Source organism: Ruditapes philippinarum, unplaced genomic scaffold (genome assembly GCF_026571515.1).
Source record: "Ruditapes philippinarum isolate M1 unplaced genomic scaffold, ASM2657151v2 ctg2657_1_1_1_1, whole genome shotgun sequence".
Lineage (NCBI taxonomy): Eukaryota > Metazoa > Mollusca > Bivalvia > Venerida > Veneridae > Ruditapes > Ruditapes philippinarum.
The window spans coordinates 102,534-120,182 of NW_026853342.1; the positions used below are offsets into that span (position 1 = coordinate 102,534).

Consider the following 17,649-nt stretch of genomic DNA (forward strand, 5'->3'; position numbering starts at 1 on the left):
TATGCTTGATCGTCAGACCGGTATTCTATAGTTCCGTGCTTCATGGCCATCAGTCGTTAATTTTATGTCCAAAGTTTCGGGGGAAAATACGTATAATGACAATAGCTGAAGAATTTTGCAAAGATATGTATTAAATCAAAGCTGTACAAAATGTAATATTGTATTTAACCAATAAAAATCAAACAAGTATCAAAAATATTATCTACTACATGTAGTCCTTTTATCAAAATTATTGACAGAATAAACTCTGTCACATTAATCACTGAATAAATTACTTACAAAAACTTTTAAAGAGAACCGAAATCGGTTTTTCCTTAAGTATTATTTTCTAGTTCAATTAATTTATATAAAGAATGGGTCAGTCTTTTTATAATTCAGGCAGCTTTATATTTTATTCTAAACATTTTCCAACATCAACTGTTCGTCAATCACCATTTTAACAGTTAATGTTTTTAAAAAAATATATAATCAATTCAGCCTAACTTGACAATGATAAGACTGAGCATAACGTCACATAAATTAAATGAAATTTCTTCACAATAAAAAGATAAAATGGAAACCTAAAAACTCCCCACGGGAAAAGTGACAGGACTGGGATGATTGAAGTGACGTTGTATTAATAAAAAGAAGATGAAAAGGATTTTAAGGAACCAGTCATCTTTGACCGTCAGCCCGATCTAATCAAATTAACACACAGATTGGCACCTGATGTCTACCTTCACTAGTAAAGCTGGAAAAAAGTTACCATATGGCCTTTATAGCGCCGATTGGACTTTAAAACGAATCAACATTCTTTTGTAAATGCTTTACATACAAATAAACGTGCATACACAATATTGTTAAAGGTCTGTATAATGGTATAAATTATATTTGCATAGCACATGATGTCTTTCAATACGGCAAGCTGAAAATGTATTTATATGCTCTGTAAAAGTGCACATCTAAACGGAATCAGGTATCAGTTTGGCGTGCGTTGTTGTTTGATATGGCATCCTTTCCAGTCAAGTTTTTTTTCCTCATGGCCAAAAATGTACATGTATATTTAAGAAAACTTTGTGTCTGAACTTCACCTCAATAAATGAAAAATCCTACAGTTATGTGATAAAAACCAAATCATCTGTTTTTGGTAACTGACTTTACAACGGTATCTGATACACTGACAAATGAATGATTAGAAGTGAATACATATTCTTACATCTATCAAGAAAACACTGGGCTGCATCGGCGTGATTTGATCCATAATAGTTACTGTATATCACTCATTGTAATAAAAAAACTTTTACATATACCATGACCGTTTCCTTGTGTTTTTTTTTAATTTCTTATCTATGAACTATATTCGAATGAAAGCGATGTTTTAATTTCACAAGTGTTATAACGTCTTTATAAGCATAATTTGCCGGTTCTGTCTTTTCGAAAACACTCTAGACAAAACAAACATTTTACGAGCAGTGTCAAATGATGTTTGTTCTCTCGACATGTGAGAGACATCTTTCTATTCTTTGACAGAGACATTCTTTTCCTTTCCTAAGGGTATGTCGGTTCTGTGATGCATCGGGCAGATCGTCGTAATTCAAGGTCATGACCTTTGATATTTCGGCAGTATGAATTTCAATCAAATTCAAAGCGTATTCCTGAAAAATAGAAAATAATTATTGAATGTATAAGAGTATATTAAATGCTTTTAAACTTTAAAAAAAAAACATCAAATAAAAATATTGGATGAAACGTGTATTTTCCTTTTATTGAATTATAATACATGCTTAACATCATGAAAGCATTTTAGCCTTGGCATAAGAAATTCGATCTCTTCAAATAATAGTGTAAGTTTTACGTGTCATACTGGAGTTTTACAAATAAAGATAATCTTCTCGCACACTAGACAGAATACAAACCTTTGGGCTGATGTTCAAATCTGCAGGGAAAAGGTGGCGGCGTTCTTGGATAAAGTATTCCAAATAGTCCTGAAAAAAAGCAAAGTGATATTAAAAAAAAAAACATTCAAATATTTTTCCTTTACCCTCTGGTATAAATGTTTACTCTCAGATAAATGTCCAGAACGTTAAAAAATGGTTTAAAACATTTATTTGGCTTAATCAGCGTCTAATTAAGAATAAAATAGAGACACTAAATAGGCACATGTGTGTTTGGACGGAATTATGTACTTTTCTTTAGTCTCACCATAAACCAGTCTCTAAGCCAGAACTTCGTCCTTGATATTACTCGAACAAAATATTATTTTCATTATTGTTTTAGATGACACATTTTCGCCGATTGCTTTTGTGTGTGTGTGTGTGTTTTTCATTTGACAGAGTCTCGTATTTGCACACGTTATACAAAGCTGTCTGGGATCTAAGTAAAAGGGACTCCACTGAGGTTTTTTGACATGATGGGACTGAAAATATTTTTTCCAGATAAATGCACCATTTGATTCGGTTAAGATCACTAATCTTTGTGCAAAATTTCAGATCATTGGCGCACTTCGTTTTTCCAGAATAATTATTCAAATTGTAAATACATGACCCATAAGAGAGTTTCATATAAGCTCCAAGCTTTTTACTCAATCCTGAATGCAATTTATATATTGTAATTTTGTCTGTAAGTATTAATGAAGAAATAAATATTGTTTAAACCAAAACATGACCCAAAATGAAAAGCGCTTAAACACTTTTCACTCAAATCGGGCTAAGAGAAGCATAAAAATACGACTTTTCAATTTATTTCAAAGTATATTTCTTAACTTTCTTTACATATATGTCTGTTTAAAGTGCCCCAGCTCATTTATAGAAGAAATTTTTAGGCCTTTAAACCTCTGTCAGTGGAGTCCCTTTAAGCAAGCATCTGTGTAACATTTGTGCAAATTTTATTGCTGAAATTAGAAAAATCGTGAAAAGAATAAGTATTGATATAGACATAAGAATTAAAGATATAAATATACAGTCAACACTCACCTGACATTTGCTAAAATTGTATCTGACCACTTGAAGCTAGTTAACCAGGTTAAGTATTGTCAATGATAAAATAGAGAGAAAACCAAACACAGCAAAATTGATAATAATGCGGTATACGTACAGGTTTTACTATTTCTGGGTACCCTTGAATTGTCTTACCGTTTTGCTTTTTCAAGCCGACACACACAAAGAAAGCATTGTATCTTACACTTGATAGTATTACATTTCAATGTACCCTTTCCTCTTAAGCAAATATAAAATTATAATTGTTATAAGAACATTATATATAACATTTCCAGTAAGTTACGGTGTCCATGTCATTTTCAGAAACTAGAAAAGTCGAATCATCATCAGCCTAATCAAAAGTAGAATGAGACGTTGTAGTTTGGTACATAAAAAGCTCAAAAACGAGCCAATTAGTCTATCAGCCATTCAAACATAAAATATGAACTTATATAAGCCTTGATCTGTAAAGAGTTGTTTTCACAGCATTCAGCAAATCATTACAATCATTTTTTATATACATCATCACATACATGACATATGTAAACTGTAACGTACAGGTCTGTTACAGCAACATAAATACTGTTTAAACTTATTATTGAGATTGTCATCCAATTACACTTGCTTCAAGAAATTTATTAAATAAACTTTTGAAAAATAAACACAAAAGATTATAAAAGGGTAATATTCTTTACATTCCAGTTAACAAATATTGCTTACTGACACAAAAATGCTTCAGAAATAATACAAGGAATTTTTAAAGCATACAGTGTGGCTGTTTTTAATATCTTTATACATTGTACACTTATATTTTACAGGAATATGAATTCGCACCGAATTTTTAAATGTATTTATATTGGTGGACATAGACACATGATGGTTGTACGTTTGTACAACTGGAATGAAAGTTTAACAGGTAAATAGTGTTTGGAGTTACATCTGAATGAAAGTTTTATTTTTTTGCGAGTATGAATGAGGTACAATTGTGAATTTCTACAAATATCTGTTCATGACTTGTTATTGATAGAGCACAAATTTTCTAACTTCAAATCATTGAGTATGAAAACGAAATACATTTCTGTCATGCAAAGACATCTCATTATAAAAATCGGTTGTTCTTTAAAACGATATATTGATTAAATCTAACAATCTGAGATCAGATTTCAAAATATGATTTTTAAGGATACGCTCGGTTCGCGATTCTTTCGTCCCGAGAAAACAATGATGACGTCATTACTGATGCATCTTCTTAAAAACTGGCTGCATATTTTCATCTGGAGGTCCATGTCTATCTGTTAAAAAGGTATATTTCATAACACTTTTTAAAGATAATGAGATTCATTTTGACTTATTAGATGCATTTATGAATATATATATATATATGAAAAGCAGTGCAAAACTCTTTTTTTTCTTTTAATAATGTCTTTGTGAATTTTGCATTTGAGATTCAATTTAAACAACTATAATAAGTACTCTAAAATGAAATAATTAGGATATACCAATCATAAAGACAACACTGAACTGAATTCAATTTTAAGTAAATAAAATGTGATCTACATAATTAATTTGAAAAATGTAGGTCTTTTATATGTCCGAGTGGTTCAGGTTGGAAATTTCAAATCACTTGCTCCTCACCACTTTGGGTTTTTTCATGGTCAGAACCTCAGATGCCTCAATGCAAAGACGACATTGAGTCAGCTATTAAAGATATTTCTATACAGATATCCGCCAGAGAATGAAATAATAATGACAGCATTTTTCTACTTCCATCACAAAATCAGGAAACTATGGTTCGTCATAAGTTCTGGAAGTTAGAATCAATTGGAAAATCTCGATGTAAAGACTGTAAGCAAAGATGTTTTCTGTATCAATATGCCTTTGAACCCAATCTGAAATACATGTAATTATTTTACCTTTTCTCGGTGGTAATATCTGGGAACAGCCAAAACCAGTATAACCACAATTGTTGAATGGAAATCAAGAACAGCCCCCGCTAATATCATCAGTATAAATACGAAAGGTAAGTAAACGATATCTGGCCGGTCTCTAGTTGAAGTGGCTACTAGTACAATTAATGAAACCAGTGTGGCCAATAATAAAAGCAATGGTATAAGTAAAACACTTCCCCAGCAAGCTATATTTCTTTTCTTCAAGAAGTCGTAGGTCTTCATCACAGGATCACTATTTACTAATTGTACAACATCGCGCAAAAGCTCTTCAGAAACCTATAATCATGATAATTAGATATACGTGTGTATAGTGCATTAGTTTAAATTCCGGACATGATATTTGTATACATTTTTGTTATTATAAAATACATGTCAAAGTATATTATCTTAAACAACCATTGGTCATTGTTGATGTTTATTCTTTATCTGATATTTTACTGAAATTTAAAAAAATAAAACTTTGAAAAGAGCCCGAGACAGCATTGCAAACAAAATGTTGAAAATATCAGATTTGTGTGCGCGCGCATGCGTGTGTGCGCGCGTGTGTGTGTGTGTGTGTGTGTGCGTGTGTGTGCGTTTGTGCATGCTGCATGAAGAGGTACTATATATGTTTACACAGTCACGTTATGGGGTACAAAAAAATAGCGAGGTACATTTTCCTAACACCTCGGTATGTGAACCTCATAATATGTTTCAGTTACTCAAAACACACTCTTTTAACAAAATATCTCAAGTACCTCATTTTATCCAAGAGATGCGTGTCAGTGTGTTGTGTGTAATTGCACTCTCCGGGGTTTCATCTCCTCATTTGCATATTCATGCATTATTCGGTATTGCTCCGCCTTTTTCATTACGTCATTCTATAGTAGACGCTTGAAATCACCCGCGAAAAAAAACTTGATTTGGTCGATGAGCGTCAGTATGATTCAGACGTAAATAAGAAACATGGCGGCAGGCTTCTAATCGCTTAAATGAGGTATGTTTATTGTTTTAATAAAAATATGGTCACCCAAAATACTGATGTTTATTGTGTTTGTTTTACATTTGCTATTTAATCAGAAAATATCATGACATTGCAATATATCGCTTAAACGGTACACATATACATCTTGGAGAAGTGAATTGATTTGGGATTTAGTTCTTGCTAAAGGAAATTAGCATTGACCTTCACAGGAAATGAGCCAATATCTCTTGGTCTAAAAGTGCGTATCCTATGACCGGACCACTGCTCCATTATCAACTTGTATTGTTTGTAAAAACAGATCAATATTTCATTTTCATTTTCCTGTTTGTGACAACGCAAGACGGATGACATTTCTGTAATCTCTAATCAGGGTTTTCAATCACCTACAAATCCTGCGCCTCTTATCAATTTTATTAAACATAAATAGCCAGTCAATTAATATTCTGGAGGAGATATATCCATACAAAAATTTGGGTAAATGACAGTTTACTGGACAGTGTACTTTACTGGTGCAATTATTATTCTTTTCACAGCGGCTTTCCATTTAACCAATCTCACATTGGACATAGCTTTCGCACGAGCGACGCGAGAAGACCACGAGTAACGCTAAAAAATACCGCAAGTGACGCTGAAATATGGCGGATTTTGTATAAACAATTCCGTTCAAGGTAAGTGTCGCTGCGACAATTCCTAATGCAATCTTTTCAGAAAACATGAATAAGCGCACCGTACCCGGATACCATTAGGCTTTTTAGAATACTATTTACAAAGACTATTATCCACGCATTTTTTGGAAGAATCGGACACAGTTTGGTGTTTCAGAGACAGAAAGATGAACTACATGCATATGTGGAAATCTTTATTCTTGTATACAAAAAAAGAGTTTTTGCTGGTAAAATTGCACTGCGTGTACGCATAGGGTCAAGCAAAATATAATCTGAAGAGATTTTAAAAGAAATTAAGCTATTTGGAGAAAATCTTGGTCTGAACATTTATGAAACTCATGTGCGACGTTTCCATATACCGGGGGTACAACGTTTGAGCGACGTTAGCAGTTTTCTAGTGCTCTTTCCTATCAAAATTAATAATGTTTTAAATGTTGTGTCCATACGTTTGTAGAATTGTTTTCTGTATATCTCTGCAATCATACACCACGTACGCCTAAAAAGAACATTTATAGCTATTTTTTCTTTCAGTAGTATTTTGAGTTATTCGGCAGTATATATTACAATTTCAACAAATTAAAATTCGCTTTCACTTCAACATTAACTTTATCTTATGCATCCAACCAAAAAACCCTTTAGTCAGAATAATAGATTGTTTAGTGTAGAATTGCCTAATCTACTATTGCAACAAATTATTCAAACAGTTAACAATAATAATAATTTACGCTATCTAAAGAAGAATCAGCAGACAACATTTTAGTTCAGGACAATCAAAGTTATTCATAAATAAAAAGTTCTACTTCGTCAAACTGAACGCTATTGGTTAATTTCATCCACACAGTAATTCGATCATTGTTACGTTGATTATTCTGTAGGGGAAAAAACAATAAAAAAAAGTTTTATTGTCTTTTGACTTTTAGAAAATGTGTAAACTCTTAATATTCGGTAGCTTCTTTCATATTTCATTTTATAGCGGCAAATGAAATAAGATCAAAGGTTGGCAAATTACTTTGAAGTTTTTTTGTTTTTTTTTTAACACGAGAGCTTGCGAAGCTATTTTTGACACTTGAGAATTTTACCACTATTTAGATAACTGTTTATGTTTTTACTTGTGTCTCATTATTAATTTATTTTTTGGACATATAGGCATTTATTAATGTGTATGAGGTACAAAGGTGGGGAATCATATTTCTATATTCTTGAATGATATTAAACATCCACATTATACAAAATTAACATTTAATAAAAGTTTTTAATAAGTCTATGTACATCCATAGTAATTATAAGCTATCTAGAAAAGTGTTCCACGGTGGCGTTATCGTGAACTATGAATTTCAAACCATCATGTAAGGAGTGGTAAATCACATCGTTTTTAGTGATGTCACTCCGACAATCCACTTGATAAGGCATAATTTTTAAAAGATTAGCGTGTACTTCACATAGCAGATTGTAAAATCGGTTCTCAGAATTGGTTTAGATACAGCAACACTAATGAAAACGTATGTCAAGTCAACACGTTTGAATATTTTATTACGATGGTAACTTATACATATCAAGACTTCTGAATATAAAAGTTGCAAAATTTCTCGTAACGAAACAATTAGTTCTAATGTTGAATTCTGTTCGTGTACATAAAATATCGCGTATGTAAATACTTACATACGGTGGGGGATAGCTCTTATGTCATACGTTATAATATCATTTTCAAATTACTATAATAAGGTATAAGGTCAACACATTTGTCATTTATGCAAAAAATATACCCCAATTTATTCGAGGAATAAACAATATCCGCTATTGTCATTCGAGACATTCTTTATATATATTCTAATTCCTCATGCGTATAAGTGAAAGCAAATAATGAAAAACTATATAATTGTATAATTATATAATAATGATAATGCACACAGGTGAAAATGTACATTCACTGAAATTAAAACAGTGATTATCAGAGCACTAGAAATCTACTAACGTCGCTCAAACGTTGTGTATTGGAATGTCACTTCTGAGTTTTATAAATGTTCAGACCGGGATTTTCTCCAAATAGCCAATTTCTTTTAAATTCATATCAGATTATATTTTGCTTGACCCTATGCGTACATGCAGTGCAACTTTACCAGCAAAAACTCTTTTTTTTGTATACAAGAATAAAGATTTCCACATATACATGTAGTTCATCTTTCTGTCTCTGAAACACCAAACTGTGTCCGATTCTTCCAAAAAATGCGTGGATAATAATCTTTGTAAATAGTATTCTAAAAAGCCTAATGCATGGTATCCGGGTACGGTGCGCTTATTCATGTTTTCTAAAAGGATTGCATAAGGAATTGTCGCAGCGACACTTACCTTGAATGGAATTGTTTATACAAAATCCGCCATATTTCAGCGTCACTTGCGGTATTTTTAGCGTTACTCGTGGTCTTCTCGCGTCGCTTATGCGAAAGCTATGTCCAGTGTGAATCTTTCATGGTCATTTAGAAATGTAAAGAAATATATGATTGATTGCTGCAACTGCATGTAACAGCACAGCATTTGGCATATTTTGTTGTTACGTTGTTTGTAAATTATTATGTTAATGTCTGTAGTAAATCATGACTAATAATTTTAAGCCTTGGTCTCCATTTTCTTTCATTTTAAATACTTTGCTTTTTTGTTTGTTTCATATTGACAAAACATGTGAGTTTGTATAAACAATATTATATTGTAATGTTTTCTTTACTTTCATAATTTATAAAGTTCATAAACTTGTGTAATTATACAAGGTCGAATCGAAGGTACCAAACGGTTGCAAACATCAGCTTGATAATATTCCATTTATTTAAAGAATATTTCATTTCTGGTTCTGCCTATGGATATGTTGTGCAATAAAATAAAATTATTTGAGTTTGATAATGAGTTTGAGTTTTAACCATAAATAGTTCTAGCAAAAAAAAAAAGATTTATTATAGTTGTTAATCCATCTTTTTTCTATAACAAAACCACAACAAACAAACAAAACAATGTGTCACAAATTTGCAAGCACTCATTATGAGTCATATACATGCAATATATTTTGTCTCTCATAATAAACCTAAACATTTTCCTCTGTGATTGTTTTTTATAAAGTGAGTTACAGTCGAAAAACAACTTTATTATCATTGTAAAATGAATGTATAATGAAGAATGCAAATATATTTTTAGAGAATGAGGCTTAGAAGAAAATCAAAAGATATTTTGAAACAGAACACAGTCTGCGAAGAATTACTTGAAGTAAAATTCATAGACTGCTTCAAAGGTATGTTTTGAATATATATGTTTCCCCAGCTTTTAAAGTGGATTGTTAATTGCAGGGTTTATTATGAATGGTTTGACAGAGTGTTGCAACGCTTCCCTGAAAAACGAGTCCGGGCCGGGTCATTTAAGGCTTATAAAAACGATACAGGGTCTGGTCAGAAAATCTAACTGCTCGATTAAGATTTCTAGCGGTAAAATCGAACATATTCGAAGAAAGATTAATCAAACAAACCTAATGGTTTCATTTTCGGAAGAAGTTGTTTAAAACAAACGTATAGGTAGGCTACTTATTTTTCAGAAACCAGATATTCTAGTATAATTTGTACACATATTGTTCAAATTATTCCTTGATCCAGGGGTATCAATTTACAGGGATTTTACACTCGTATTTTAATTGAATTATGCCGTCGCGCGTTTGCGCATGCGTTGTTTACCCAAATGGGTCTTATTCCTATCATGTTTTTGTCTATTCCCTTTAACCAAATTATATTTTATTTTAAATATTAGCGATGTAAGGATATTAAAGTATGGCAAGTTATATTTCATGATTGGTAGTATTGTCTAATTTGATCACATTTTGACGATGAAAATGACGGAAATCGAATAAAATGATATTGATAATCGTATGGCGAATTAATTTGTGTACGAATACATTTATAAAATGATACTAGAGTTACGTCCCTTTTGTTGAAAAACGCCATTTATATTGTCATTTTTGGACGAGAAATTGTAAATTATTTGAGGAAGGGGCGAATTACCTTCGTCACAATGCTCTCTGAGCGGTCAAATGAAAATGTTTTAAGTGGAAAATTTCAAATGACACAGTCACTGTTGTGATTAAGATAAGGAAAACCTAGAGTTGCTAGGTTCAAGGGTTTTAGAGTTCCCAGTTCAAAATTGAAAGCAGATAGTTTACTTGTGTCACCATTTTAACAAGGCGGTTAGAGTGCTCGCCCTTGGAAATAATTAATCGAAATGGACCTAATAACTAACTAGAAAAAACCCGGTATGTTGATTCTGTATCTTGATATTATATTGTTCGACAGCATATCGCAATATAGATCTACTGGTATATCGTGACAGCCCTATTATTTTCCTTGAAAAAATCGGTCAGAAAGAATTTGAAAAATTTGCTTCACGGAGAAAGATGTTCACTTTAAAGTTTAACTGGTAATAATGGATTCAATAGTTTAAAGATTTACTATCAAGTTACGTAATAAAAAGGACATTTTTCTCATTTTAATAAGTCATAATTTGTGAAAATCTAATGAAAAATATCCGAACAGTGAAGGTTTTAACTAACATGGTATACTGTATCTGTACCTAATGAGAGTTAAACTTGCCTCTACATGTAATCCTACGACAGGATATAGTATGATAAAAAATTATTGATTTGTATAGGTTTCCAATCCCAAATCCTGGTAAATTGATACCCCTGCTTGATCAAGGCTTGAATTATGTATTTTCTTAAGTAGTTTTTAGCTTGACTATTTGATAAGAAGTAGAGCTATCCTAGTCACCCGAGCATCGGTGTTGGTGTTGGCGTAAACCACTTTTGTGAAGTTTGTGTATCACCTCAAATATTTTCAAAGTCCATTGACATATGGTTTTGAAACTTTGCACACTTGTTAACCATCATGTCCCCAACTTGTAGACAGGAGGAGGTAACTCTATCAAGCATTTTGACAGAATTATGCCTCTTTTTCGACTTAGAATTTACGTTTAAGTTTGAAAACCACCTCAAGTATTATACCTATGTCCCCATGAGGTTTTTGACAGAAAAGGAAGATAGGTGACGAGCATGAACACTATCAATTCATATAATGCAGCCAAAAATTAAAGAAAGGGAGTGGGATCATACACTGATTTTTTCAGGTCCTTCTTCGTTATTAGACTGCATGATGCCTACTACAAGTAATTTACACCCAGCTACACCCCACCCACTGAAATATCCGATGATCAGAGATGTCCAAACATTTCCTAAAGTGATTATTGGTCATTATCTTTACATTCTAAGTGTTACTTTAGAGTTTTAAACAGATCATTACTTCTTTCTGCTTTAAAGTGACACAGTTAATGACTGATATGTGAACAATAAACATAATTTTTGTTAAAAGCATTTAGACAACACAACTTTACGTGACACAGTCTAATTAAAATTATGAAATAAGTAATTTGTAAGATAATATTAATTGAAATTATGAAAAGCGGTACTTTTAAATTTCCACACTTGGGAACCAAATCCCAAGTCTAATAATAGGTCTATCAATTATTAGCCTTTAACTAAAAATATTAATGGTTTGAAATGTATGGCAGAGTTCACGGTCGAAACAAACGGCAGAATTCACGGGCGCCTTTACTTTAAAATAAGACAATGTCTGTTGCTAACTACTCAGTGGTCATTATAATATTGAACAATATCTTAAATGTACTTGAGCTTATTTTTTAGCTCACCTGAGCAATGATCAGGGTGAGCTATTGTGATGTCCCTCTATCCGTCTTCATGTCTCGTCCGTCGTCAACAATTTCTTTAAACAACATGAGGCGACACATGTGATCACTGATCACTCGTGTTATCAATATTGTATTCTAGTGCTTTCTAGATTGATTTATATTAATTATATCGTAATGCATCTTTTACCTGCCTCCATGGTCAAGTGGTTAGAGTTGCTGATTTCTAATCCATTGATCTCTCTGGCAATGGTTTGATCCCTCGGAGAAGCTCTTGGTAATTTGGCATGGAAGATAGGAGTTTATTACTAGAAATTTGAATAGTTCTCTAGGAACATTAATTAGGAAACTAACAGCCTAAATAATTGAAATACTGTTCAAAAAAAGGCATTGAAACACAAAAAAAAATGCATCTTTTATTTAACTGTTGCTAGAAGTGTGTTCTGTTTTACAGGTTCAGGTGTATTTGCTGTAGGCAATATAGACAAAGGAGCTTTATTAACCTATTATGAGGGTGAACTGATATCAAAAGAAGAAGGTGATAGGAGGCATGAAAATTATGAAGAAAGTGATGGCTCTTTCTTATTCTTCTTCAAATTCAAAAAAAAGAACTTCTGGTAAGTAAAGAGTTGCTTTGGGAATCAAATCAGATTTTCCCTTTTTTATAGCATTTACAAATTAAGTGTTACAATTATACATATTATGAGATAATATAATGACAACATATGCTTGCATTGTATTTTATTTTAAAGAATTGTGGATATTTTTTATTTATAATTTTGATCATGATATCCATTCATTTTGTGTATCATTACTAATTCTATACCTACATTTGTTTTCTGTTTTTAAAAAAAAAAATTTTTTTCTCTCTCCCAAAATTGCTTAAATTGTTAACTACACTGAACAATATGGCAGCAAGAGCTTAAAATAGGAGATATAAAATTAACTTGTTCCAATTTTTTGTAATTTCACAGGAATTTATGCTGGGCAATCTTTTCTCAATTTGCATAAATTGTTCATCTCTACTTGAAAGAGCTAAAAAAATAGAAAAACATTTTAACTTATCTTTTAGCTTTGTTACTGACAAAAACCTTATCTGTAACATTTAAACTTAAAAACAGGTGAGCAACTAAGAGTCATCATTGCCATATTTTATTAATCTAACCCTATTTCTTTTGCATTCAATATGCTAAACTGATGTTTTCCCCTATTTTAATCTCAGAAGGAATAGTGTGACAAGACATTCAATACCATAAAAATTCCTGTTGTAATTATATAACAACTTTTCCAGCATTGATGCTACACGGTCCTCTGGAATAGGTAGAATGATCAATGATGAGCACAAAAAACCCAATAGCAAAGTTGTTGTAGAAGATAATAATGGTCAACCAAGTCTTTGCATATACAGCATTAGAAGAATTCTTCGAGGTGAAGAAATATGCTTTGATTACAACGATCCGTCAGTTCCGTGGAGAAAGGTATGTATTGACAATGTTCAAAAAAAGAATTATACAGGCATATATATTGGAAAAAAAATGTTAGTATAAATACAAAATACAAATTATTCTCTAGCTATGATGGTGTTCTTGTGGAAATTGTTTAACAAATATTTTTTTTATTGAAACACAAATGGTTTAGCATTGAAATTTATATAGATCAAATGTATTATTTAAATCTAATACTTGACTTGAATATTTAGTATTGAAAGGATAACTTAAATAAGATATAAATTGCAAGCCAAAAGAGTCATGTCTGACTAGAATTGTAACAAAATGTAGAATTACATGGTGCCTTTAGTTATTAGATATTCAAACAGGTATCAGGATTTAAACAATCAATAACATCACATTTTTTGTTTAAAAGAAATACAACATGATTAGACTTTGAATCATTTTCAGAGAAATGTCTCTAGAAATTTTCTGTATCCTCGTCCAGGTATAGTACTGTTTTTAAGAAAACAAACAAGGTAGCAGGAATCTCATGAACTTTCCCTAATGTTACACATCTTGTAACCTGTCCAACCTTATAACATTAAATTTTGGTGCTTTTCATAATTGTAGCTATTTAATGTATATATATTCACAGTAATATCATGGCAAATATGAAGGCCTCTATGGCCACGTTGTTAGTAGCATACTTAAAATCACTTGCCTGTCACCACTGTTGGTTCAAACCTCAACAGAAGCATGAATTTTCTCATGTGAAGAAGCTGTCCTGCTAGCTTACCGAAGATCAGTGGTTCTACCCAGATGCATGCCCATGGGTGAAGTATTCTAATTAGGGATGTTGGAATCAAACCTGGAAAGTTTCCATGTGACTGAAGCGCAGTCAATGTGACTTAAAATTGAAAATAAATGACATGTACATCTGGGCAAGTTTTTGTTTAAGTGTCAAGCAATCATCCCTGCTACCTTTGTATTTATAGTTTTTAGCTTTATTTATATGGAGACCTATTCGTTTTTGTCTCAATATTTTGATTTGTTGATGAAGTTTCTGTACAGCAAAATCTTCTTTTAAAAAATTCATTCAAACTTTGCATAAAATAAAGCCATTTGTTTCATTGAAAATTGTGGTTTTGTCCTCAGTTTTGCAGTAACGTTTGTTAAGATTGAAAATATTCTTAAGAATTCAATGTCTTAATTTAAATTTAATTCACAGTAGATAACCTTTGCTTTATTTTTGTTTAAATTGTAGCCCCTTTTCAGCTAAATGAAATGCCATATTGTTTTATTAAGTTTACATGTTTACTTAATGAAAAAATGTATGTGTAATTGAAATTTTATGCAAAGATGATTGATTGAATGGTTCTTGTTCTCTGTGATCTATGAAATATTTGCTTATCTTTCTTTCTGTGTAAGGAATTTAAAAAAATGCTTCCATTGTGGAGTGGTTGGAGTTGCTGACTTCTTCTCTAGTTATAATTTTACAGCAGTATTAAGGTGTGCTTGTCTTCCTTTCTACCACATAAGTAATGTGTGAAGTTTGTGGCATTTTGAAAAAAATACCTCTGTATGTATCATTTTGTAACTATAAACAGAAAGTACCTCTGATGTAGCTCCAAGAATTTAATGGTAATAAGCGAAAGTGACTTTGTAGATTCATCAGAGGAAAAGTAAACAATTTTATGGTGCATCAATGTTAGAATAAATGGACTACCACAAGCTATTGTAAATTGTAATTCATTGGTAGTTTACAATGGCATCTCCATCAAATAAATTCAGATTTCAAATTCTACCTACAAATGTAAAGATGTATAAATACAAGTTATAGAAATATATTTCAGCTATAATTGTGTATTTGTTTTGATATTATAGACAATAAAGGTTATTCAAACAGTCATGAGAACACAATACATGTATGTTTTTCAATACTGCGAATTCACTTGTATTCGTGGGCCTGAAATTTCTTGGTTTAACAAAACAGGCATTTTCGTGGGTTCTTAAATTCGTGGATTTTCAGTTTCTTGTAAAAAAAATCAGTAACCTAATGCAAAGTAATCTTACACTTAATCACCAACATTTTTACTTACAACATGTACATATCTTTACGTGTCACACAGCGCTTGTCAATAAATTTAATCCTTGCCTCTGGGCATAACTCTAATATAGCACAGTTACTGCCGATAATTGGTTGCAATTAACACATTTATGTGACATGATATGCACCTCCATTGGACACACTTGTAAACATCGCATAATTATACGACACCTGACATGTTTTAACCAGCCAGTTAAAAAAAGTTTACATACCACATTTGACAGTAACTACACGCAACGTCACAGCGACTGTGTAAATTTACATGCATATAAATTTATATGAGTAAATAACACGAGTATGTGTGGATCTAGTAAAAGTCGGTGGCGTCTTTGATGTTTATGGAATAGCATTCGCACAAATATAGATAAAAATTCATTTAAACTGGATCATTTAAAACAACAAAGAATGTACAATTCATTTGTTTTAGCGATCGTATTTTTTATAGTTTTGTGTACTTACAGACTTTTTTAATTAATAAGAGCAAACTGACAATTTTTATAAGCGCTAATTATTGCATTGCCTGGGTTCCCATATTTACTCGATTATGTCAAGTATTCTTGTTTACACGATCAAGTAGACTATAACGATCAAGTGTGTATATGCAACCGACATTTGTGACAGTAAATTGAGAACATATAATCGAGTTTTCTTTCAAGTTTCTTAAATATTGCAAACGGATTTAATCTGTCACTAACCTGATAAGATGTATGTATATACGTCCATGAAAAGAGCTGACGCATGTTTGTAAAATATAGAACAGACGTACTTGCTGTGATAAAATTTCGTCGGATCTTAAATTCGTGGATTGACCTACCCACGAAAACCACGAAAATTCGTGCCCCACGAATAATAATGATTTTACAGTATATGATATTGCTATTCAAGTATTTTAATAATTTTAAACCGTCTAGACAAAGTTGAATGGATATATACTGTAGTCAATACTGTAGTCAGGTTGCTGTTAGTCAGTTGGTTGGTTGGTTAGCCTAATGGCTCAGTCACAGTTTGTCTGGACTATTACTGTCTTATAGATAGAAGGATTTATGTTGCCACAAAGTTTTAGCAAAATGAGATGGTATGTCAAATACAAGAATATGCATCCTACCTCTGAGACAGAAGTCATACTGAGGGGCCTTACAGGTCAAAATGTTGTGTAGTTTGGCTTGCCAGACTGTTAACATTGAACAATTCTTAAGTATGTCATTACAAATGTAAAGTTTAATGTAGCTGATTGTAGTGTACAAGAAACAGCATATCACTTTAAAAGCCAAGGTCATAATGAGGGGTCAAAGGTTAAAATACATATGATTGTAATTTGGCTTGCCCAGATACTTTGCAATATATATAAAGGATTCTAAAATAGTTTGACAGAAATCTAAACCTCAGAATGGTGTGTGACGTATCAAAATTTAAAACTACCTGAAAAGTCAAGGTTTACTATGGGATCAAGTGTCAGAAAGATTTATGAACTGTTACATTGTAACCATCAATTATTAACTCTTCCAAATCAAAGCCTTTAAAAAATGCCAAAGTTAATGATACAAAAATATGTAAGGGTAATCTGAAATGCTTATCGAATTATAACAAGCCTAAAACATTTAAATGGTGTTATTTTGTTAAGGCATTCTTATTCTTAATATTCTAGTATGTTTAAAGATCTTGTTTCACTTTTCAGATAAAAGCTATGGGACAGGTTGCACAGAGAGTGCTGTGAATGATACCCTTTGTATACAGGAACAGGCTGACAATGAATATGATTATGTAGGAGAGAATGTTGTCAGTAATGCTGATTGTGTGCAAGAGCAATTTGGCAATATCCCTGGTAATAAGGAAGAACAACCTGAAAATGATCATGG

At 31.9% G+C, this 17,649-nt stretch overlaps 2 protein-coding genes across 2 annotated transcripts; one reads left to right on the forward strand and one right to left on the reverse strand.

The window, feature by feature from the left end:
* Positions 1-291: 291 nt before the first annotated feature.
* LOC132736555 (uncharacterized) lies at positions 292-5,283 on the reverse strand. Its single transcript, XM_060723706.1, has 5 exons — positions 4,868-5,283; positions 4,142-4,246; positions 2,952-2,987; positions 1,896-1,964; positions 292-1,634 (listed from the first exon to the last, which is right to left on the reverse strand). The coding sequence occupies exons 1-5, from the start codon at positions 5,123-5,125 to the stop codon at positions 1,455-1,457; spliced, it is 648 nt and encodes a 215-aa protein (XP_060579689.1). The 5' UTR covers positions 5,126-5,283; the 3' UTR covers positions 292-1,454.
* Positions 5,284-8,938: 3,655 nt separating this feature from the next.
* On the forward strand, positions 8,939-17,607 carry LOC132736559 (histone-lysine N-methyltransferase set-1-like). The gene is made up of 4 exons (XM_060723710.1): positions 8,939-9,806; positions 12,711-12,873; positions 13,548-13,734; positions 17,469-17,607. The coding sequence occupies exons 1-4, from the start codon at positions 9,716-9,718 to the stop codon at positions 17,505-17,507; spliced, it is 480 nt and encodes a 159-aa protein (XP_060579693.1). The 5' UTR covers positions 8,939-9,715; the 3' UTR covers positions 17,508-17,607.
* The last annotated feature ends 42 nt before the right edge of the window (positions 17,608-17,649 follow it).